At 57.4% G+C, this 23,422-nt stretch overlaps 8 gene segments (V, D, J or C); all 8 read right to left on the bottom strand.

Moving 5' to 3' along the window:
- Positions 1–2,208: 2,208 nt before the first annotated feature.
- Positions 2,209–3,113, bottom strand: LOC135286549 (T cell receptor alpha variable 4-like). The segment is given in 2 exon segments: positions 2,209–2,591; positions 3,059–3,113. Coding segments are annotated over 2 exon segments (438 nt in total).
- Positions 3,114–5,137: 2,024 nt separating this feature from the next.
- LOC135286548 (T cell receptor alpha variable 4-like) lies at positions 5,138–6,067 on the bottom strand. The segment is given in 2 exon segments: positions 5,138–5,520; positions 6,016–6,067. Coding segments are annotated over 2 exon segments (435 nt in total).
- A 118-nt stretch (positions 6,068–6,185) lies between these two features.
- On the bottom strand, positions 6,186–8,108 carry LOC135286547 (T cell receptor alpha variable 1-2-like). The segment is given in 3 exon segments: positions 6,186–6,246; positions 6,920–7,187; positions 8,060–8,108. Coding segments are annotated over 3 exon segments (378 nt in total).
- A 4,168-nt stretch (positions 8,109–12,276) lies between these two features.
- LOC135286546 (T cell receptor alpha variable 4-like) lies at positions 12,277–13,181 on the bottom strand. The segment is given in 2 exon segments: positions 12,277–12,659; positions 13,127–13,181. Coding segments are annotated over 2 exon segments (438 nt in total).
- Positions 13,182–15,205: 2,024 nt separating this feature from the next.
- On the bottom strand, positions 15,206–16,135 carry LOC135286545 (T cell receptor alpha variable 4-like). The segment is given in 2 exon segments: positions 15,206–15,588; positions 16,084–16,135. Coding segments are annotated over 2 exon segments (435 nt in total).
- A 757-nt stretch (positions 16,136–16,892) lies between these two features.
- Positions 16,893–18,212, bottom strand: LOC135286544 (T cell receptor alpha variable 1-2-like). The segment is given in 2 exon segments: positions 16,893–17,254; positions 18,092–18,212. Coding segments are annotated over 2 exon segments (411 nt in total).
- Positions 18,213–19,152: 940 nt separating this feature from the next.
- Positions 19,153–20,158, bottom strand: LOC135286543 (T cell receptor alpha variable 4-like). The segment is given in 2 exon segments: positions 19,153–19,601; positions 20,107–20,158. Coding segments are annotated over 2 exon segments (501 nt in total).
- A 2,038-nt stretch (positions 20,159–22,196) lies between these two features.
- Positions 22,197–23,131, bottom strand: LOC135286542 (T cell receptor alpha variable 4-like). The segment is given in 2 exon segments: positions 22,197–22,579; positions 23,080–23,131. Coding segments are annotated over 2 exon segments (435 nt in total).
- Between the last annotated feature and the right edge of the window lie 291 nt (positions 23,132–23,422).

Genomic DNA, 23,422 nt, shown 5'->3' with positions numbered 1-23,422 from the left:
ATGATCAGCGCGGCCAGCGCCGGCAGCGCCGCGCCCCGAGCCCGCCGCATGCCGCCGCTCCGCCGGCCGAGCCTCGCTGTGCCGCTGAGCCCCGGCTCTGCTGCGGCCGTGCCGCCTCCTCTCCGCCGCCGCCAGCTCCGCCCCGGGGCTGAGCCCTGCGCCGCTGCCGCTCGGGCTCTCGCCGAGTCCTGGCGGGGAACGGAGCGGAGGCGAGCGCGGGGGCTGCGGGGCGGCGCTCGGCTCTCTGCACGTCGGCAGCGCCGGGGCCGGCCTGGGGGGCAGGGCATCGGGCTGGCATCGTGCAGCTCACCATTGACACTGCCTGCGTTTCCTTCGCTCCCATCATCTGTTCCCTCCCATCCTCCCTTTGCTGTCATATGGGGACTCCCGAATTGTCCTTCAGGACAGTGGAAAGAAACCCACACACACGGATAGAGAAAGCTGGGCATAAAGCCTCAGCCTTTCTCGGTGTCCAAGAAAGCAGTCTGATGCAGTTCAGGGGAGAGCATCTGTGCACTGGCCTGGAGAGACCTGTGTCTGTTTGTCCATGCGGCTGTCTGTCCATGTGTCTATGTGTCTGTGTATCCATGTGTCTCTGTGTCCTTGTGTCTGTGTGTCTGTTTGTCTTTGGTTGTGTCCATGTGTTCGTGTGTCCCTGTATCCGTCTGTCTGTGTCCCTGAGTGTCCCTGTGTCTGTGTGTCTGTGTGTCCGTGTGTGTGTGAGCAATCCCAGCTATGCTGTCCACTTCCAGCAATTCAAACGGATATAAATTAAAAATTCAAACTTGGGTGAAACCATCCTTGTTGGTGCTGGCAGTTGGCAGTTGCAGAGTGTGATGTTTAGAGCAGTGAGAGAAGGAGGGCTCAGGGAGCAGGGACTGCATTTCAGCGCCTCTTCCCTGGACAAATCTCCTGCACGCTGCTACATCACTGTTCAACTGCTCCCAGGATCCTTCTGAGTGTGGGCAAATGCTGCTCTGTGATGATCAGATCAGACCAGGGGAGACATCTCCAGGGAGATCAACACATTTCACTGGTTGAGTAACACAATAGGACACAGACACACAAAGACACACACGGACACACACAGACACACTCACAGGCTCCTGCACATCGGGGGAGATTCATGCACGAATTTGTGCTCCCATACGGATTCCTGCACACTCTGCCTGAACACAAGCACACACTAAACAGGAGTACAGGCGAGGACACAATCAACCATGGACACCGCTGAGGAAACCTGGGAACAAGTGCAGCAGGGCTGTAGCCTTTTTGGGAAGGACAAGGAGTCAGAAAAGCCCTGGCATGGTTTGTGTAACCACAGGCTGAACAGAGGGTAAGATGTCCAGACAGTCACGGCTGCTTTCTAAAGGGAATTTTAACAGGGGAGGATTGGAAACAGCAGCCCAATGGCGACACAAGGAGAGGCAAAATCCAGTGAGCATCAGGGTGAGCTGAGGAGGGACGAAGGGAAGGTGTATATCTAAGTGTGTGGGAATAGATCCATGTTGGGATGTGCTTTATGTGTGCACATCTCTGGATGGAGAATATTCACATAGATGTACGTGCGCAGACTTGGGTGCAGGAGCAGGAATAGGAGCGAGTATGAGTGTTTGTACATCAGTGGGGACATGGCAGAAGGAGAAGTGTTTGTGCCTGGGTCTCCTTCGGAAATGTGTGTGCACACACCTCTTCATAAATGCTGAGCAATGAGTTACTGTTTGGGTGTGTACAAGCTCCAGAGTGTGTTTGTGGTACCGTGAACGCGTGTATGTGAACTAGGAGTTCTTTAAATACTTCCCCTTCTCAGGGTGCTGCTGTATTCCCAGAAAGGCGTCAGGGAGGCTCAGGGATGTGACGGAAGTGAGGAGAAGCAAAGCAGTTACACTGAGGGCAAGCAGGCACGGAGTGTGTCGGCCTTTTCTCTGTCATTTTTCAGCAGGCCCCTTTCCTCACCGAGCAATGGGCCAACATCTCCTGAGCCTTCCTTTGGGGGTCAATGGGATCTGAAATTCCTTTCCAGATTGCTTTGACCGCTGCTGAAATGTTCCGTTCCAGCAGAATTGGTTTGTGCGCCATGCAGGGCAGCATCCTTGTGCCCGGAGGGTCTCTGGCAGAAGGCCAGGCCGTGTGGCGGGCCCGTGGTTGCTCCCGGTCGGGATGCCGGGGGTTGCAGGCGCGGCTCGGTGCCGGCCCCGGCGAGCGGCGTCAAGCGGGAGCGGCAGCGCCCCCTGCTGGCCCCGCCCGGCCCCGCCCGCGGCGGTTCGTGCCCGGCCGCAGCCCCGGCTCCTCTGCCCGTGGCCCCAGCGCGCAGTAATACACGGCCGCGTCCCCGCGCCGGGGCCGCCCGAGACACAGCGCGCTCCGACGCCGATCTGCCGACACCCACACACGGCCCGCCCTGTCCGGCAGCTCTTTGGAGTCCTTGTGAACGCTCACAAAGAGTTCGGGTCCTCGGCCAGGGAACTGTCGGTACCAGTAGATCAAATCGCTGGTCTGGATTTTGGAATGTGAGCAGGTGATGTTGATGCCGGTGCCCTCGGTGGTCTCCAGGAATGTCTCCTGCTGTACCTGGGCTCTGGCCACAGCCACTGCCACGGAGAAAAGAACAATCACTTTCCGTCTGCAGCAAATGCCATGCACTTGAAGTGGGAAGAGGGCAGAGGAGGACAGATCAGAGGTAGCTAGGATATTCTGAGAATAAAGGATGGAGAGACTGCTTCTCTGAGAGTAATTACTTGGAAATAGGAATGTTGAATATTTTGGAGAAGTGTCAGACTGCAGAATGGGAGACTGGAATGAAGGAAAAGTGACTGGCTGAATTGCATGGATGGCTAGATGATTGAATGAAACAATGGATGATCAAAGAAAAGCAGTAGCAGATCCGGCAAGCTGGGAGAGAGTGGATTCATTGAGGAGAGGAGAATCGAGGGCAGAGGGTGTAACAGAAGCAAGGAGGAGCAGGAGTGCCAGAGAGAAATGCCGAGCCCAATGCTCATCCCAGGCAGACGCAGCACCAGCCCCTGCCTCCGCCACCTCCCCCGCCACCCCCGCGCACCGATGATCAGCACCAGGGCCAGCGCCGGCAGCGCCGCGCCCCGAGCCCGCCGCATGCCGCCGCTCCGCCGGCCGAGCCTCGCTGTGCCGCTGAGCCCCGGCTCTGCTGCGGCCGTGCCGCCTCCTCTCCGCCGCCGCCAGCTCCGCCCCGGGGCTGAGCCCTGCGCCGCTGCCGCTCGGGCTCTCGCCGAGTCCTGGCGGGGAACGGAGCGGAGGCGAGCGCGGGGGCTGCGGGGCGGCGCTCGGCTCTCTGCACGTCGGCAGCGCCGGGGCCGGCCTGGGGGGCAGGGCATCGGCCTGGCATCGTGGAGCTCACCATTGACACTGCCTGCGTTTCCTTCGCTCCCATCATCTGTTCCCTCCCATCCTCCCTTTGTTGTCATGTGGGGACTCCCGAATTGTCCTTCAGGGCACTGGAAAGAAACCTACTCACAGGAATAGAGGAGCTGGACATAAAGCTTCAGCCTTTCTTGGTGTCCGCAAAACCAATGTGATGCAGTTCAGGGGAGAGCAGCTGTGCACTGGCCTGGAGAGACCTGTGTCTGTGTGTCCGTGTGTCCATGTGTCTGTGTGTCCATGTGTCTGTGTGTGTGAGCACTCCCAGCCGTGGTGAGCCACTCCCAATATTTCAAACAGAATTAAGCTAAAAATCCAAACTTGGGTGAAACCATCCTTGTTGGTGCTGGCAATTGGCAGAAGCAGTGCATGAAGTTTAGAGCAGTGGGAGAAGGAGGGTTCAGGAAGCAGAGACTGTATTTCAGCGCCTCTTCCCTGGACAAATCTCCTGCACGCTGCTGCATCATTGTTCAACTGCACCCAGGATCCTTCTGAGTCTGGGCAAATGCTGCTCTGTAATGATCACAGCAGAGCAGTGGAGAGCGTCTCCAATGTGATCAATGCATTTCACTGGTTGAGTAACAAAACAGGGCACACAGAGGAACACACAAAGAGACACACAATGACACATATGCTCCTCCAATCAGGTGGGATTCACGCACGAATTTCTGCTTCCACATGGATTCCTGTGCACTCTGCCTGAACACAAGCACACACAAACCAGGAGCACAGGCAAGGACACAATCAGCCGTGGACGCTGCTGAGGAAACCTGGGAACAAGTGCAGCAGGGCTGGAGCCTTGTGGGGAAGGACAAAGAGTCAGGCAAGGCCCTGGCACGTTTTAGGTACTGAGAGGCTGAAGAGAGGGTAAGATGTCCAGAGAGGCACGCCTACATTCCTGAAGGCAATTTTAATGGGGCAGCATTGGAACCAGCAGCCCAGCGTTGAGACACGGGGAGGCAAAAACTCAGTAACCATCAGGGTGAGCTGAGCAGGGAAGTAGGGAAGGTGTATATCTAAGTGTGTGGGAATAGATCCATGTTAGGGTGTGCTTTATGCGTCCACATCTCTAGACAGGAGTGTTCACGTAGATGTGCGTGCACCGACTTGTGGACAGGAGCAGGAATAGTAGTGGATGTGAGTGTTTGCACATGAGTGGGGACATGGCAGAAGGAAAAGTGTCTGGCCCGGGTCTCCTTCAGAAATGTTGTGCACACACCTCTTCATAAATGCCGAGCTATGAGTTACTGTTTGGCTGTGTACAAGCTCCAGAGTGTGTTTGTGATACCATGAAGTCGTGTGTCTGTTGAGGGAGTTCTATAAATAATTCCCCTTCTCAGGGTGCTGCTTTATTCCCAGAAACAATTCAGGGAGGCTCAGGGATGCGATGGAAGTGAGGAGAAGCTCAGGAGTTAAACCGAAGGCAGGCAGGCATGGACTGTGTCGGCCTTTCCCTGTCATTTGTCACTAGGTCCCCTTTCCTCACCGAGCGGGGAGCCAACATCTCCTGAGCCTTCCTTTGGCTGCCAACGCAATGGGATCAGAAATTCCTTTCCTGATTGCTTTGACCGCTGCTGAAATGTTCCATTCCAGCAGAATTGGTTTGAGCGCCGTGCAGGGCAGCATCCTTGTGCCCGGAGGGGTCTCTGGCAGCAGGCCAGGCCGTGTGGCGGGCCCGTGGTTGCTCCCGGTCGGGATGCCGGGGGTTGCCGGCGCGGCTCGGTGCCGGCCCCGGCGAGCGGCGTCAAGCGGGAGCGGCAGCGCCCCCTGCTGGCCCCGCCCGGCCCCGCCCGCGGCGGTTCGTGCCCGGCCGCAGCCCCGGCTCCTCTGCCCGTGGCCCCAGCGCGCAGTAATACACGGCCGCGTCCCCGCGCCGGGGCCGCCCGAGACACAGCGCGCTCCGACGCCCGTCCTGCGACACCCACAGCTGTCCTGCAATGGCCGGCACAGCCTTGGAACTTGTATAAGCAACTGCGAGGAATTCGGGGCTTTGTCCCGGCAGCTGACGGTAGAAATGGATGTAATCGTTGCTCCTTTTAGTGGGATGTGAGCAGGTGATGTTGATGCCGATGCCCTCGGTGGTCGCCAGGAATGGCTCCTGCTGCACCTGGGCTCTGCTTGAAGCCACTGCCAGGGAAAGAAAACGGATAAACTTTAAATTCTGCACTGCCCCACTGGACGTAATTATTCCCGCCGAAACAGTCAGGAATGTACAGAGATTATGAGAAAAAGAGTGCTGAGTTGATTTCAGGATAAGCAGGAATGGAAGTGTCCATTACTACTTTGTGGAGACATGAATGTGTGAATGACAGGAATAAAAGTGCAGTCACTTTAGAATGGAAGGATGTAGGAGAAACCACAAAAAGGAAAGAAGAAAAGTGCCAACGGCTGAGGACTGACTTTGTAAGCCACTAAGAAGCAGAGGAATGGAATGCTTGTGCAGGGTTGGACACAGAATAGGATCAGGAGATTTCTGCGGGAGTATGGGATGGAGAAGCGGAGGGATGAATGGGACAAGAACTCTCGAGAAAAGATGTGTGAAGAAGTCAGGCAGGACGGCAGCCTCCGGGCACCTGCGGGATCACCCCAACCCAGCCAAGGCCCTTCCCCGCCCAGGCGCACCGATGATCAGCGCGGCCAGCGCCGGCAGCGCCGCGCCCCGAGCCCGCCGCATGCCGCCGCTCCGCCGGCCGAGCCTCGCTGTGCCGCTGAGCCCCCGCTCTGCTGCGGCCGTGCCGCCTCCTCTCCGCCGCCGCCAGCTCCGCCCCGCCACCCGCCTCAGCCCCCGCCTCTCACGCCACCAGCGCCACGAGCCACACCAGGACCTTTGCCGTGGCCAGGGACAAGGGACAGCTGTGTCCCACCGCACACAGCAGCGACACCGCATGGCACGCACATCCACCCTGCACGCACCTGCAGCGGGCAGCTGCCGGCCCCGCTCAGCTGCACTCGGGCTCTTGGCGAGCCTGGCAAGCTGCTGCTCTGTGCTGCTCAGGGCCAGGGCACTGCTCGCTGTCCCTGGCATGCTCAGGAAATTCCCTCGCGATCAGGGACACACACGGACAGACACAGGGCCGTGCTCTCCCGTGTGCAGCCACACACAAATCCGTGCTTCACGTGTGTCCATGCAAACGGGGCTGCTCCACGGGCTCACAAGGCAGGAACACACAACCAGCCCTGGGCTCTGCTGAGGACATGTGGGGACAAATGCAGCAGGGCTGGAATGTGGAGGACAAGGTCCCAGGCAAGCACAGGGGATATTTTTCTTTACTTTGAGACTGCACACTGTGGAAATGAGTCAAAAATAGTCCAAAATAATATTTCAATAGAAGTGATGGATTGGTTGATGTCAAAACCATCAGACTGTTGTACACACATAGAGATGCAGCTGATGCTGAGCAGCAGGATGAGATCAGGGTCCCTCCCCAAGCTCAGCCTTGCACTGACACATCCCCTCCCTGCCCTGGCTTGTTGCACAGCTGAGGAAGCTGCCTGCACCAGGGTGTCTCGCACAGCACAGAGGTACAAGGCAGTGTCAGAGAGCTCCACGTGCTCCAGCTGCAGGACACTGGATTTGCCCGTGGTGTTCAGGTGCGTGGTGAAACGGCCGCTGTGCCTGGGGCCAGTCCCTGACTGATAGGAGAGCAGCCGTGGGGCTTGGCCTTTCTGCAGCTGGTACCAGAGCAAGCCATTGAAATAACTGCTCTGGTATTTGCAGGTGGTGTGGAAGGGGTGTCCCTGCTTGACTGTGACTGCTCCATCTTCCTGGGTGACTGTGATCTGCGCCGTGGTGCCTGCAAGAAAGTCAGAGTCAGTAGCTCCACAGGGAAGGACAGTGGGAAGCAAATGGAAGTGCATGGAAAATCCTGGTGAAGGCATCTCCCTGCCTTGTAGCATTGTCCTGAAAGATTTTGGGCAGGAGTTCAGAGCTCCTTGCTCTGCATCCTCTAAAGGGGAGCTGGGCTGCCTTCCTGCTCCTGCCCTACTGCTTGAAGGAACAAGGAACAGCCTGTCATGGCTGAACTGTGTGTGCTGGCACCAGCAACTCTCCAACTGCCTGAGGAGCCCAGGGAGGTGCAGCAGAAAGGCTCATCTTGCTTCCCCATCCCTCTCACCTCTGAGGGCTCCTCAGTCTCTAAGCACACACAATGATGATGCTGGAAAGGGGGAGCCCTGGTTGTGTCCATCCCAGTGAACTCTGGAAGCCGTGGCAGAGCTGTGTGAGGCTGGAGGCAGAATGGGACACCCTGTTAATGTCAGTGAAGGGAGAACTTTGAGGTGCCTGGGGAGGGCTTGAGAGGAGCTGGGAATGTTGGTTGAAATGGGAAGAATGTGGGACTGTAGAGACAGCTGAGATCTCCTGAGGTGACTGCAAAAGGATAAGAAGAGAGAGGTAGAGGGAGATGGATTGAAGGCGAGAGAAGAGACAGAAAAAGGCCTGAGGTTTCTCTCTCTTCCCTTTCCATGTACAAGTTAAATAGCTCCTTCAGGAAACACTTGCAAAATCACAAGAACTATTTTTTTACTATTTTCCCTTTATTCACTGGCATTTTCCCCATGGTCCTGATAAGGCTTTTGAGGATTTCCTGAGGGGAAGGAAGGAAGGAAGGAAGAAGAAGATGAAGAAGAAGAACACGGGTGCCTTGGGAAAGAGGCAAAGACTTACCGAGGAGCTGGCCCAGGCAGAAGGTGAGGATGAGGTTTGCGAGGTGCATGGCGAGAGCGAGCTGCGTGTTTGCTGAGTGGGGCAGAGGCAGAAAGCGCGTCCCAGCCCCGAGAGAACAGAGCTGCCGGAAACGACTCTGGGCGGCAGCAAAGGAAGCAGCGGCGGGAGCAGGCAGAGCAGTGACCTGTCCCTGCAGTGCCTGCACTGCTCCTTGTGCGTTTCTGGCTCGTCCAGCAGCAGCCCCCGAGGATCCCTCAGCCATTGGCACTGTGAGCATCCCGAGCCCCTGGGGCCTCAGTGATGGGAAGGGGCTGATCCCGCTCAGCTCGCAGTGGAGTCCTCCCCTCCTCAGCTGCAATGGCCAGCTCTGCTGCACACCCAGGGTGGGCACCTGGGAGCTGGGGGGATTCTTCCCCACTGAGGTTTCTCACCTTCCCGAGGTGTCCTCAGCTCTGTGGTGTCACTGCTAATCTCCAAAGCCGGGTGGCTTTTGGAGAACTCCAAGGCTGGAGACTGCACAGCCTCACAAACATTCCTTGGTGGGGGCTCTCTAACACTACAAGACCTTCTTAAACCTCCATTATTCTCATGTTCTTATTATCCCTTCTTTTCACTCACACACTCAGCCTGAGCCACATCACAGCAGTTTGCTAATGGGCCATCCATTAGAAGTAGGAGAGCTCTGAGCTCCCTCCTTCTCTCTCTTATCACCTACTGCCCGATTGATGTCATTGTGTGCTTTGTTCATCACTTTGCTTTTCCTTGTTCTTCCCTTGGGAAAGGAAAACGGACCTGATGTGAGCCTTAGAGAAGCAGACACTCTCACCTTCCAAATGCCCTGACAGTGGCCTCTGCTGAAGTTCTACATGCAAAGGAGCTCATGAAGACGCTGAAAAGCTCCTGTCCCTAAAGGAAAAGGGGGCTTTAGAGCAAGAATCCGAGCAGTAACCTCATGTGGAGCCCAGTCTTTCTAGTGTCTCCCTCTGACACTTGCAGCGTTGCTAAACCCTTGTGTTTGCTTTTCAGGACGCGTGAGGTGTTACTGATGTGCAGGGAAAGGATGAATGCCTGTCAGGGGGAAGGTGAGGGTGGCCGGGTCCTTTGCAGATCGGAACCGCGGGAGCGCGGCGGGCGGAGCGGCAGCGCCCCCTGCTGGCCCCGCCCGGCCCCGCCCGCGGCGGTTCGTGCCCGGCCGCAGCCCCGGCTCCTCTGCCCGTGGCCCCAGCGCGCAGTAATACACGGCCGCGTCCCCGCGCCGGGGCCGCCCGAGCCACAGCGCGCTCCAACGCCCGTCCTGCGACACCCACAGCTGTCCTGCAATGGCCGGCACTTCCTTGGATCCTCTAGCAGCGAGTGCAAGGAATTCTGGAGCTCCTCCCGGGACCTGACGGTAGAAATGGATGTAATCGCCGGTCACTCTTGTGGAGTGTGAGCAGGTGATGTTGATGGCGATGCCCTCGGTGGTCTCTAGGAATGGCTCCTGATGCACCTGGGCTCTGCTTGAAGCCACTGCCAGGGAAAGAAAATGGATAAACTTTAAATTCTGCACTGCCCCACTGCACAGATCAAATTTCGCACAAACCGTCAGGAACGTACAGAGATGGTGAGAAAACCAGTACCGAGGAGATTTCAAGCTATGTAGATATGCAAGTGTCCATTAATCGCTTGTGGAGAGATGAATGTGTGAATGACAGGAAGAAGCATGCAATCTCTGGAGAACCGGAGTATGTGGGATAAAGTGGAGAAAAGAAAAGATGAGAAGTTAGAAAGTGAAAGGACCTGCTTTGCAAATAATAAAAATGAAAGGAACGGAATGCTTGTGCAGGGTTGGACACAGAATAAAATCAAGAAATTTATGCAGGAGTATGGGATGGAGAAGAGGGAAGGGTGAATGGGAGAAGAACTCTCGAGAAAAGATGTGTGAAGAAGCCACGAAGGACAGCAGCCGCCGGGGACCTGCGGGATCACCCCAACCCAGCCCAGACGCCTTCGGCACCCCCGCGCACCGATGATCAGCGCGGCCAGCGCCGGCAGCGCCGCGCCCCGAGCCCGCCGCATGCCGCCGCTCCGCCGGCCGAACCTCGCTGTGCCGCTGAGCCCCGGCTCTGCTGCGGCCGTGCCGCCTCCTCTCCGCCGCCGCCAGCTCCGCCCCGGGGCTGAGCCCTGCGCCGCTGCCGCTCGGGCTCTCGCCGAGTCCTGGCGGGGAACGGAGCGGAGGCGAGCGCGGGGGCTGCGGGGCGGCGCTCGGCTCTCTGCACGTCGGCAGCGCCGGGGCCGGCCTGGGGGGCAGGGCATCGGGCTGGCATCGTGCAGCTCACCATTGACACTGCCTGCGTTTCCTTCGCTCCCATCATCTGTTCCCTCCCATCCTCCCTTTGCTGTCATATGGGGACTCCCGAATTGTCCTTCAGGACAGTGGAAAGAAACCCACACACACGGATAGAGAAAGCTGGGCATAAAGCCTCAGCCTTTCTCGGTGTCCAAGAAAGCAGTCTGATGCAGTTCAGGGGAGAGCATCTGTGCACTGGCCTGGAGAGACCTGTGTCTGTTTGTCCATGCGGCTGTCTGTCCATGTGTCTATGTGTCTGTGTATCCATGTGTCTCTGTGTCCTTGTGTCTGTGTGTCTGTTTGTCTTTGGTTGTGTCCATGTGTTCGTGTGTCCCTGTATCCGTCTGTCTGTGTCCCTGAGTGTCCCTGTGTCTGTGTGTCTGTGTGTCCGTGTGTGTGTGAGCAATCCCAGCTATGCTGTCCACTTCCAGCAATTCAAACGGATATAAATTAAAAATTCAAACTTGGGTGAAACCATCCTTGTTGGTGCTGGCAGTTGGCAGTTGCAGAGTGTGATGTTTAGAGCAGTGAGAGAAGGAGGGCTCAGGGAGCAGGGACTGCATTTCAGCGCCTCTTCCCTGGACAAATCTCCTGCACGCTGCTACATCACTGTTCAACTGCTCCCAGGATCCTTCTGAGTGTGGGCAAATGCTGCTCTGTGATGATCAGATCAGACCAGGGGAGACATCTCCAGGGAGATCAACACATTTCACTGGTTGAGTAACACAATAGGACACAGACACACAAAGACACACACGGACACACACAGACACACTCACAGGCTCCTGCACATCGGGGGAGATTCATGCACGAATTTGTGCTCCCATACGGATTCCTGCACACTCTGCCTGAACACAAGCACACACTAAACAGGAGTACAGGTGAGGACACAATCAACCATGGACACCGCTGAGGAAACCTGGGAACAAGTGCAGCAGGGCTGTAGCCTTTTTGGGAAGGACAAGGAGTCAGAAAAGCCCTGGCATGGTTTGTGTAACCACAGGCTGAACAGAGGGTAAGATGTCCAGACAGTCACGGCTGCTTTCTAAAGGGAATTTTAACAGGGGAGGATTGGAAACAGCAGCCCAATGGCGACACAAGGAGAGGCAAAATCCAGTGAGCATCAGGGTGAGCTGAGGAGGGACGAAGGGAAGGTGTATATCTAAGTGTGTGGGAATAGATCCATGTTGGGATGTGCTTTATGTGTGCACATCTCTGGATGGAGAATATTCACATAGATGTACGTGCGCAGACTTGGGTGCAGGAGCAGGAATAGGAGCGAGTATGAGTGTTTGCACATCAGTGGGGACATGGCAGAAGGAGAAGTGTTTGTGCCTGGGTCTCCTTCGGAAATGTGTGTGCACACACCTCTTCATAAATGCTGAGCAATGAGTTACTGTTTGGGTGTGTACAAGCTCCAGAGTGTGTTTGTGGTACCGTGAACGCGTGTATGTGAACTAGGAGTTCTTTAAATACTTCCCCTTCTCAGGGTGCTGCTGTATTCCCAGAAAGGCGTCAGGGAGGCTCAGGGATGTGACGGAAGTGAGGAGAAGCAAAGCAGTTACACTGAGGGCAAGCAGGCACGGAGTGTGTCGGCCTTTTCTCTGTCATTTTTCAGCAGGCCCCTTTCCTCACCGAGCAATGGGCCAACATCTCCTGAGCCTTCCTTTGGGGGTCAATGGGATCTGAAATTCCTTTCCAGATTGCTTTGACCGCTGCTGAAATGTTCCGTTCCAGCAGAATTGGTTTGTGCGCCGTGCAGGGCAGCATCCTTGTGCCCGGAGGGGTCTCTGGCAGCAGGCCGGGCCGTGTGGCGGGCCCGTGGTTGCTCCCGGTCGGGATGCCGGGGGTTGCAGGCGCGGCTCGGTGCCGGCCCCGGCGAGCGGCGTCAAGCGGGAGCGGCAGCGCCCCCTGCTGGCCCCGCCCGGCCCCGCCCGCGGCGGTTCGTGCCCGGCCGCAGCCCCGGCTCCTCTGCCCGTGGCCCCAGCGCGCAGTAATACACGGCCGCGTCCCCGCGCCGGGGCCGCCCGAGCCACAGCGCGCTCCGACGCCGATCTGCCGACACCCACACACGGCCCGCCCTGTCCGGCAGCTCTTTGGAGTCCTTGTGAACGCTCACAAAGAGTTCGGGTCCTCGGCCAGGGAACTGTCGGTACCAGTAGATCAAATCGCCGGTCTGGATTTTGGAATGTGAGCAGGTGATGTTGATGCCGGTGCCCTCGGTGGTCTCCAGGAATGGCTCCTGCTGTACCTGGGCTCTGGCCACAGCCACTGCCACGGAGAAAAGAACAATCACTTTCCGTCTGCAGCAAATGCCACGCACTTGAAGTGGGAAGAGGGCAGAGGAGGACAGATCAGAGGTAGCTAGGATATTCTGAGAATAAAGGATGGAGAGACTGCTTCTCTGAGAGTAATTACTTGGAAATAGGAATGTTGAATATTTTGGAGAAGTGTCAGACTGCAGAATGGGAGACTGGAATGAAGGAAAAGTGACTGGCTGAATTGCATGAATGGCTAGATGATTGAATGAAACAATGGATGATCAAAGAAATGCAGTAGCAGATCCGGCAAGCTGGGAGAGAGTGGATTCATTGAGGAGAGGAGAATCGAGGGCAGAGGGTGTAACAGAAGCAAGGAGGAGCAGGAGTGCCAGAGAGAAATGCCGAGCCCAATGCTCATCCCAGGCAGACGCAGCCCCAGCCCCTGCCTCCGCCACCTCCCCCGCCACCCCCGCGCACCGATGATCAGCACCAGGGCCAGCGCCGGCAGCGCCGCGCCCCGAGCCCGCCGCATGCCGCCGCTCCGCCGGCCGAGCCTCGCTGTGCCGCTGAGCCCCGGCTCTGCTGCGGCCGTGCCGCCTCCTCTCCGCCGCCGCCAGCTCCGCCCCGGGGCTGAGCCCTGCGCCGCTGCCGCTCGGGCTCTCGCCGAGTCCTGGCGGGGAACGGAGCGGAGGCGAGCGCGGGGGCTGCGGGGCGGCGCTCGGCTCTCTGCACGTCGGCAGCGCCGGGGCCGGCCTGGGGGGCAGGGCATCGGCCTGGCATCGTGGAGCTCACCATTGACACTGCCTGCCTTTCCTTCGCTCCCATCATCTGTTCCCTCCCATCCTCCCTTTGCTGTCATGTGGGGACTCCCGAATTGTCCTTCAGGGCACTGGAAAGAAACCTACTCACAGGAATAGAGGAGCTGGACATAAAGCTTCAGCCTTTCTTGGTGTCCGCAAAACCAATGTGATGCAGTTCAGGGGAGAGCAGCTGTGCACTGGCCTGGAGAGACCTGTGTCTGTGTGTCCGTGTGTCCATGTGTCTGTGTGTCCATGTGTCTGTGTGTGTGAGCACTCCCAGCCGTGGTGAGCCACTCCCAATATTTCAAACAGAATTAAGCTAAAAATCCAAACTTGGGTGAAACCATCCTTGTTGGTGCTGGCAATTGGCAGAAGCAGTGCATGAAGTTTAGAGCAGTGGGAGAAGGAGGGTTCAGGAAGCAGAGACTGTATTTCAGCGCCTCTTCCCTGGACAAATCTCCTGCACGCTGCTGCATCATTGTTCAACTGCACCCAGGATCCTTCTGAGTCTGGGCAAATGCTGCTCTGTAATGATCACAGCAGAGCAGTGGAGAGCGTCTCCAATGTGATCAATGCATTTCACTGGTTGAGTAACAAAACAGGGCACACAGAGGAACACACAAAGAGACACACAATGACACATATGCTCCTCCAATCAGGTGGGATTCACGCACGAATTTCTGCTTCCACATGGATTCCTGTGCACTCTGCCTGAACACAAGCACACACAAACCAGGAGCACAGGCAAGGACACAATCAGCCGTGGACGCTGCTGAGGAAACCTGGGAACAAGTGCAGCAGGGCTGGAGCCTTGTGGGGAAGGACAAAGAGTCAGGCAAGGCCCTGGCACGTTTTAGGTACTGAGAGGCTGAACAGAGGGTAAGATGTCCAGAGAGGCACGCCTACATTCCTGAAGGCAATTTTAATGGGGCAGCATTGGAACCAGCAGCCCAGCGTTGAGACACGGGGAGGCAAAAACTCAGTAACCATCAGGGTGAGCTGAGCAGGGAAGTAGGGAAGGTGTATATCTAAGTGTGTGGGAATAGATCCATGTTAGGGTGTGCTTTATGCGTCCACATCTCTAGACAGGAGTGTTCATGTAGATGTGCGTGCACCGACTTGTGGACAGGAGCAGGAATAGTAGTGGATGTGAGTGTTTGCACATGAGTGGGGACATGGCAGAAGGAAAAGTGTCTGGCCCGGGTCTCCTTCAGAAATGTTGTGCACACACCTCTTCATAAATGCCGAGCTATGAGTTACTGTTTGGCTGTGTACAAGCTCCAGAGTGTGTTTGTGATACCATGAAGTCGTGTGTCTGTTGAGGGAGTTCTATAAATAATTCCCCTTCTCAGGGTGCTGCTTTATTCCCAGAAACAATTCAGGGAGGCTCAGGGATGCGATGGAAGTGAGGAGAAGCTCAGGAGTTAAACCGAAGGCAGGCAGGCATGGACTGTGTCGGCCTTTCCCTGTCATTTGTCACTAGGTCCCCTTTCCTCACCGAGCGGGGAGCCAACATCTCCTGAGCCTTCCTTTGGCTGCCAACGCAATGGGATCAGAAATTCCTTTCCTGATTGCTTTGACCGCTGCTGAAATGTTCCATTCCAGCAGAATTGGTTTGAGCGCCGTGCAGGGCAGCATCCTTGTGCCCGGAGGGGTCTCTGGCAGCAGGCCGGGCCGTGTGGCGGGCCCGTGGTTGCTCCCGGTCGGGATGCCGGGGGTTGCGGGCGCGGCTCGGTGCCGGCCCCGGCGAGCGGCGTCAAGCGGGAGCGGCAGCGCCCCCTGCTGGCCCCGCCCGGCCCCGCCCGCGGCGGTTCGTGCCCGGCCGCAGCCCCGGCTCCTCTGCCCGTGGCCCCAGCGCGCAGTAATACACGGCCGCGTCCCCGCGCCGGGGCCGCCCGAGCCACAGCGCGCTCCGACGCCCGTCCTGCGACACCCACAGCTGTCCTGCAATGGCCGGCACAGCCTTGGAACTTGTATAAGCAACTGCGAGGAATTCGGGGCTTTGTCCCGGCAGCTGACGGTAGAAATGGATGTAATCGTTGCTCCTTTTAGTGGGATGTGAGCAGGTGATGTTGATGCCGATGCCCTCGGTGGTCGCCAGGAATGGCTCCTGCTGCACCTGGGCTCTGCTTGAAGCCACTGCCAGGGAAAGAAAACGGATAAACTTTAAATTCTGCACTGCCCCACTGGACGTAATTATTCCCGCCGAAACAGTCAGGAATGTACAGAGATTATGAGAAAAAGAGTGCTGAGTTGATTTCAGGATAAGCAGGAATGGAAGTGTCCTTTACTACTTTGTGGAGACATGAATGTGTGAATGACAGGAATAAAAGTGCAGTCACTTTAGAATGGAAGGATGTAGGAGAAACCACAAAAAGAAAAGAAGAAAAGTGCCAACGGCTGAGGACTGACTTTGTAAGCCACTAAGAAGCAGAGGAATGGAATGCTTGTGCAGGGTTGGACACAGAATAGGATCAGGAGATTTCTGCGGGAGTATGGGATGGAGAAGCGGAGGGATGAATGGGACAAGAAGTCTCGAGAAAAGATGTGTGAAGAAGTCAGGCAGGACGGCAGCCTCCGGGCACCTGCGGGATCACCCCAACCCAGCCAAGGCCCTTCCCCGCCCAGGCGCACCGATGATCAGTGCGGCCAGCGCCGGCAGCGCCGCGCCCCGAGCCCGCCGCATGCCGCCGCTCCGCCGGCCGAGCCTCGCTGTGCCGCTGAGCCCCGGCTCTGCTGCGGCCGTGCCGCCTCCTCTCCGCCGCCGCCAGCTCCGCCCCGCCACCCGCCTCAGCCCCCGCCTCTCACGCCACCAGCGCCACGAGCCACACCAGGACCTTTGCCGTGGCCAGGGACAAGGGACAGCTGTGTCCCACCGCACACAGCAGCGACACCGCATGGCACGCACATCCACCCTGCACGCACCTGCAGCGGGCAGCTGCCGGCCCCGCTCAGCTGCACTCGGGCTCTTGGCGAGCCTGGCAAGCTGCTGCTCTGTGCTGCTCAGGGCCAGGGCACTGCTCGCTGTCCCTGGCATGCTCAGGAAATTCCCTCGCGATCAGGGACACACACGGACAGACACAGGGCCGTGCTCTCCCGTGTGCAGCCACACACAAATCCGTGCTTCACGTGTGTCCATGCAAACGGGGCTGCTCCACGGGCTCACAAGGCAGGAACACACAACCAGCCCTGGGCTCTGCTGAGGACATGTGGGGACAAATGCAGCAGGGCTGGAATGTGGAGGACAAGGTCCCAGGCAAGCACAGGGGATATTTTTCTTTACTTTGAGACTGCACACTGTGGAAATGAGTCAAAAATAGTCCAAAATAATATTTCAATAGAAGTGATGGATTGGTTGATGTCAAAACCATCAGACTGTTGTACACACATAGAGATGCAGCTGATGCTGAGCAGCAGGATGAGATCAGGGTCCCTCCCCAAGCTCAGCCTTGCACTGACACATCCCCTCCCTGCCCGGGTTGTTGCACAGCTGAGGACGCTGCCTGCACCAGGGTGTCCTGCACAGCACAGAGGTACAAGGCAGTGTCAGAGAGCTCCACGTGCTCCAGCTGCAGGACACTGGATTTGCCCGTGGTGTTCAGGTGCGTGGTGAAACGGCCGCTGTGCCTGGGGCCAGTCCCTGCCTGATAGGAGAGCAGCCGTGGGGCTTGGCCTTTCTGCAGCTGGTACCAGAGCAAGCTGTCGAAACCACTGCTCTGGTATTTGCAGGTGGTGTGGAAGGGATGTCCCTGCTTGACTGTGACTGCTCCATGTTCCTGGGTGACTGTGATCTGCGCCGTGGTGCCTGCAAGAGAGTCAGAGTCAGTAGCTCCACAGGGAATGATCATGAGAAGCAAATCGAAGTGCATGGAAAATTCTGGTGAAGAAAGCTGCCTGCCTTGTAGCATAGTCCTGAAATATTTTGGGCAGGAGTTCAGAGCTCTTTGATCCGCATCCTCTAAAGGAGAGCTGGAAAGGGGAACAGCCTGTCATGGCTGAACTGTGTGCGCTGGAACCAGCAACTCTCCAGCTGCCTGAGGAGACCAGCGAGGTGCAGCAGAAAGGCTCATCCTGCTTCCCCATCCCTGTCACCTCTGAGGGCTCCTCAGTCTCTAAGCACACACAATGATGATGCTGGAAAGGGGGAGCCCTGGTTGTGTCCATCCCAGTGAACTCTGGAAGCCGTGGCAGAGCTGTGTGAGGCTGGAGGCAGAATGGGACACCCTGTTAATGTCAGTGCAGGGAGAACTTGGAGGTGTCTGGGGAGGGCTTGAGAGGAGCTGGGAATGTTGGTTGAAATGGGAAGAATGTGGGACTGTAGAGACAGCTGAGATCTCCTGAGGTGACTGCAAAAGGATGAGAAGAGAGTGGCAGAGGGAGATGGAATAAGGGAAGAGAAAAGACAGTAAAGGGCCGGATGTTTCTCTCTCTTCCTTTTCCATGTTCAAATTAAATAGCTCCTTCAGGAAACACTTGCAAAACCACAAAGAGAAGCAGATTTTTTCTTCGTCTTCTCCCTTCATTCACTGGCATTTTCCCCCATGGTGCTGATTAGGCTTTTGAGGATTTTCTGAGGGAAAGGAAGAAGAAGAAGAGAAGAAGAAGAAGAACAGGGGTGCCTTGGGGAAGATCCAGGACTTACCGAGGAGCTGGCCCAGGCAGACGGTGAGGATGAGATTTGCGAGGTGCATGGCGAGAGCAAGCTGCGTGTTTGCTGAGTGGGGCAGAGGCAGAAAGCGCGTCCCAGCCCCGAGAGAACAGAGCTGCCGGAAACGACTCTGGGCGGCAGCAAAGGAAGCAGCGGTGGGAGCAGGCAGAGCAGTGACCTGCCCCTGCAGTGCCTGCACTGCTCCTTGTGCGTTTCTGGCTCGCCCAGCAGCAGCCCCCGAGGCTCCCTCAGCCATTGGCACTGTGAGCATCCCGTGCCCCTGGGGCCTCAGTGATGGGAAGGGGCTGATCCCGCTCAGCTCCCAGTGGAGTCCTCCCCTCCGCAGCTGCAATGGCCAGCTCTGCTGCACAGCCAGGGTGGGCATCTGGAAGCTGGGGGGATTCTTCCGCACTGAGGTTTCTCAACTTTCCGAGGTGTCCTCAGCTCTGTGGTGTCACTGCTAATCTCCAAAGCCTTGTGGCTTTTGGAGAACTCCAAGGCTGGAGACTGCACAGCCTCACCAGCATTCCTTGGTGGGTGTTCTCTAACACTACAAGACCTTCTTAAACCTTTATTATTTTCATGTTCTTATTATCCCTTCTTTTCACTCACAAACTCAGCCTGAGCCACTTCACAGCAGTTTGCTAATGGGCCATCCATTAGAAGTAGGTGAGCTCTGAGCTCCCTCCTTCTCTCCCTTATCACCTACTGCCCGATTGATGTCATTGTGTGCTTTGTTCATCACTTTGCTTTTCCTTGTTCTTCCCTTGGGAAAGGAAAACGGACGTGATGTGAGCCTTAGAGAAGCAGACACTCTCACCTTCCAAATGCCCTGACTGTGGCCTCTGCTGAAGTTCCACATGCAAAGGAGTTCATGAAGGCGCTGAGAAGCTCCTGTCCCTAAAGGAAAAGGGGGCTCGAGAGAAAGTATCCGGGCAGTAACCTCATGTGGAGCCCTGTCTTTCCAGTGCCTCCCTCTGACACTTGCAGCGTTGCTAAACCCTTGTGTTTGCTTTTCAGGACACGTGAGGTGTTACTGATGTGCAGGGAAAGGATCAATGCCTGTCAGGGGGAAGGTGAGGGTGGCCGGGTCCTTTGCAGATCGGAACCGCGGGAGCGCGGCGGGCGGAGCGGCAGCGCCCCCTGCTGGCCCCGCCCGGCCCCGCCCGCGGCGGTTCGTGCCCGGCCGCAGCCCCGGCTCCTCTGCCCGTGGCCCCCACCGCGCAGTAATACACGGCCGCGTCCCCGCGCCGGGGCCGCCCGAGCCACAGCGCGCTCCGACGCCGATCTGCCGACACCGTCAGGCGCCCTTCAGGGGATCGCACCTCCTTGGACGCTTGCACAGTCATGACCACGAGTTCGGGCCCTTTGCCCGGCAGCTGACGGTACCAGTGAATGAAATCGCCCCTCTGGATATTGGGGTGAGAGCACTTGATACTGATGCCGGTGCCTTCAACGGTCTCCAGGAATGGCTCCTGCTCCACTTGGGCTTTGACAGCAGCCACTGCCAGGGAGAAAAAACAAACAAACCACAACTCCTGCTTTCTATTCAGTTCTGCCTGCCAATTCCCAGAACAAAGCCCGCAGAAGCAGTCAGGAGCACAGAGGGATGAGGAGGAAAACAGTTCCCAGAGGATGCCAAGAAGATACAGAGCAATGAACGTGTCAATGAATCGTTTGTGGAGAAATGTATGACTGAATGACAGAAGGATCAGTGCAGTCACTGGAGAATGGGAGGATGTGGGAGGAAGCACAAAAAGACAGTAGGAAAATAAGCAAGGTGTATGGACCAACTTTGTCAATTATAAAGAAGGTATGATTGTCCAGGTTGTCGCATAGAATACATTCCAGAGAATTCTGTGGGAGTATCGGATGGAGAAGAAGGAAGGATGAACGGGAGAAGAGTTCTTGAGAAAAGTCCTGGCAAGAAGCCAGACAGGACGGCAGCCTCCGGGGACCAGCGGGATCACCCCAGCCCAGACCGTGGCCCCTTCCCCGCCCCCGCGCACCGATGATCAGCGCGGCCAGCGCCGGCAGCGCCGCGCCCCGAGCCCGCCGCATGCCGCCGCTCCGCCGGCCGAGCCTCGCTGTGCCGCTGAGCCCCGGCTCTGCTGCGGCCGTGCCGCCTCCTCTCCGCCGCCGCCAGCTCCGCCCCGGGGCTGAGCCCTGCGCCGCTGCCGCTCGGGCTCTCGCCGAGTCCTGGCGGGGAACGGAGCGGAGGCGAGCGCGGGGGCTGCGGGGCGGCGCTCGGCTCTCTGCACGTCGGCAGCGCCGGGGCCGGCCTGGGGGGCAGGGCATCGGCCTGCCATCGTGGAGCTCACGATTGACACTGCCTGCCTTTCCTTCGCTCCCATAACCTGTTCCCTCCCATCCTCCCTTTGCTGTCATGTGGGGACTCCCGAACTGTCCTTCAGGGCACCGGAAAGAAATCCACACACGCAGTTACAGGAGCTGGGCATAAAGCCTCAGCCTTTCTCTGTGTCCACAAAACCAATGTGATGCAGCTCAGGGGAGGGCAGCTGTGGGCTGGAGAAACCTGTGTCTGTGTGTCCGTGTGTCCGTGTTTGTGTGTGTATGTGTGTCCATCTATGTGTGTGTGTGTCTTGTGTCCATGTATGTATGTTAGGACTCCCAGCCATGGTGAGCCACTCCCAATATTTCAAACAGAATTAAGCTAAAAATCCAAACTTGGGTGAAACCATCCTTGTTGGGGCTGGCAATTGGCAGCAGCAGAGTGTGATGTTTAGAGCAGTGGGAGAAGGAGGCCTCAGGGAGAAGGGACTGCATTTCAGTGCCTCTTCCCTGGACAAATCTCCTGCACGTTGTGGCATCACTGTTCAACTGCATCCAGGATCCTTCTGAGTCTTGGCAAATGCTGCTCCATGATGATCAGAGCAGACCAGGGAAGAGTGTCTCCACTGAGATCAAGGCATTTCACTGGTTGAGTAACACAATAGGACACAGGGACACAGGGACACACACAGACACACTCACAGGCTCCTTCATATCGGGGGAGATTCATGCACGAATTTGTGCTCCCACATGGATTCCTTGAACACAAGCACACACTAACCAGGGGCACAGGTAAGGACACAATCAGCCATGGACGCTGCTGAGGAAATCTGGGAACAAGTGCAGCAGGGCTGGAGCCTTGTGGGGAAGGACAAGGAGTCAGGCAAGGCCCTGTCATAGTTTGTGTAACCACAGGCTGAACAGAGGGTAAGATGTCCAGACAGTCACGGCTGCTTTCTGAAGGCAATTTTAACAGGACAGAATTGGAACCAGCAGCCCAATGGTGACACACAGGGAGACAAAACCCGGTGGCCATCCGGGTGAGCTGAGGAGGGAAGTAGGGAAGGTGTATATCTAAGTGTGTGGGAATAGATCCATGCTGGGATGTGCTTTATGTGTTCCCATCTCTGCATGGAGGATATTCACATAGATGTACATGTGCAGGCTTGGGTGCAGGAGCAGGCATAGGAGTGAGTGTGAGTGTTTGCACATCAGTGGGGACATGGCAGAAGGAGAAATGTGTTTGTGCCTGGGTCTCCTTTGGAAATGTGTGTGCACACACCTCTTCATCAATGCAGAGATGTGAGTTACTGTTTGGGTGTGTGCAAGCTCCAGAGTGTGTTTGCGGTACTGTGAACTCATGTATGTGAACTAGGAGTTCTTTAAATACTTCTCCTATTCACGGTGCTGCATTATTCCCAGAAACAATTCAGGGAGGCTCAGGGATGCGATGGAAGTGAGGAGAAGCAAAGCAGTTAAACTGAGGGCAAGCAGCCACGGAGTGTGTCAGCCTTTTCTCTGTCATTTGCCAGCAAGCCCCTTTCCTCACCGAGCAACGAGCCAACATCTCCTGAGCCTTCCTTTGGCTGCCAATGCAATGGGATCAGAAATTCCTTTCCTGATTGCCTTGACCGCTGCTGAAATGTTCTGTTCCAGCAGAATTGGTTTGTGCGCCGTGCAGGGCAGCATCCTTGTGCCCGGAGGGGTCTCTGGCAGCAGGCCAGGCCGTGTGGCGGGCCCGTGGTTGCTCCCGGTCGGGATGCCGGGGGTTGCGGGCGCGGCTCGGTGCCGGCCCCGGCGAGCGGCGTCAAGCGGGAGCGGCAGCGCCCCCTGCTGGCCCCGCCCGGCCCCGCCCGCGGCGGTTCGTGCCCGGCCGCAGCCCCGGCTCCTCTGCCCGTGGCCCCAGCGCGCAGTAATACACGGCCGCGTCCCCGCGCCGGGGCCGCCCGAGCCACAGCGCGCTCGAGCGCCGGTCTGCCGACACCGTTAGGCGCCCTTCAGGGGATCGCACCTCCTTGGGCGCTTTAGCAGTGTACACCACGAGTTCGGGGCTTTGTCCCGGCAGCTGACGGTAGAAGTGGATGAAATCGCCTGTACGTATGTTGGGGTGAGAGCACTTGATGCTGATGCTGGTGCCCTCGGTGGTCTCCAGGAATGGCTCCTGCTGCACTTGGGCTCTGACCACAGCCACTGCCAGGGAGAAAAAACAAACAAACCTCAAGTCCTACTTTCTACCCAGTTCTGCCTGCCAATCGCCAGAACAAAGTCCACAGAAGCAGTCAGGAACACGGAGAGATGAGGAGCAAAACAGCTCCCAGAGGATGCCAATAAGATTTGTAGGGAGTGAAGTGCCCATGAATCGTTTGTGGAGTCGTGAATGAATCAATGACAGAAGGATCGGAGCAGTCGCAGTAGAATGGGACGATGTGGGAGGAAGAAGAAAAAGAGAAGAAAACGAACAAGGGCTAAGGACTGATTTAGTATATATTAAAGAAAGAAAGCTTGAGCCGAGTTGGGTAGAGAAAAAAACCCAGAGATTATGTGGAAGTATGGGATGGAGAAGAGGGAGGGATGAAAGGGAGAACAGCTCTCAAGAAAAGGTCTGAGAAGAAGCCAGGCAGGACGGCAGCCTCCGGGGACCTGCGGGATTACCCCAACTCAGAACCGGCCCGTTCGGTACCCCCGCGCACCGATGATCAGCGCGGCCAGCGCCGGCAGCGCCGCGCCCCGAGCCCGCCGCATGCCGCCGCTCCGCCGGCCGAGCCTCGCTGTGCCGCTGAGCCCCGGCTCTGCTGCGGCCGTGCCGCCTCCTCTCCGCCGCCGCCAGCTCCGCCCCGGGGCTGAGCCCTGCGCCGCTGCCGCTCGGGCTCTCGCCGAGTCCTGGCGGGGAACGGAGCGGAGGCGAGCGCGGGGGCTGCGGGGCGGCGCTCGGCTCTCTGCACGTCGGCAGCGCCGGGGCCGGCCTGGGGGGCAGGGCATCGGCCTGCCATCGTGCAGCTCACCATTGACACTGCCTGCCTTTCCTTCGCTCCC

The sequence above is a fragment of the Passer domesticus genome, chromosome 27 (genome assembly GCF_036417665.1).
Source record: "Passer domesticus isolate bPasDom1 chromosome 27, bPasDom1.hap1, whole genome shotgun sequence".
NCBI classification, from domain to species: domain Eukaryota; kingdom Metazoa; phylum Chordata; class Aves; order Passeriformes; family Passeridae; genus Passer; species Passer domesticus.
The sequence above is the reverse complement of the archived record's forward strand: the minus strand, read 5'-3'. Positions and strand labels throughout refer to the sequence as shown.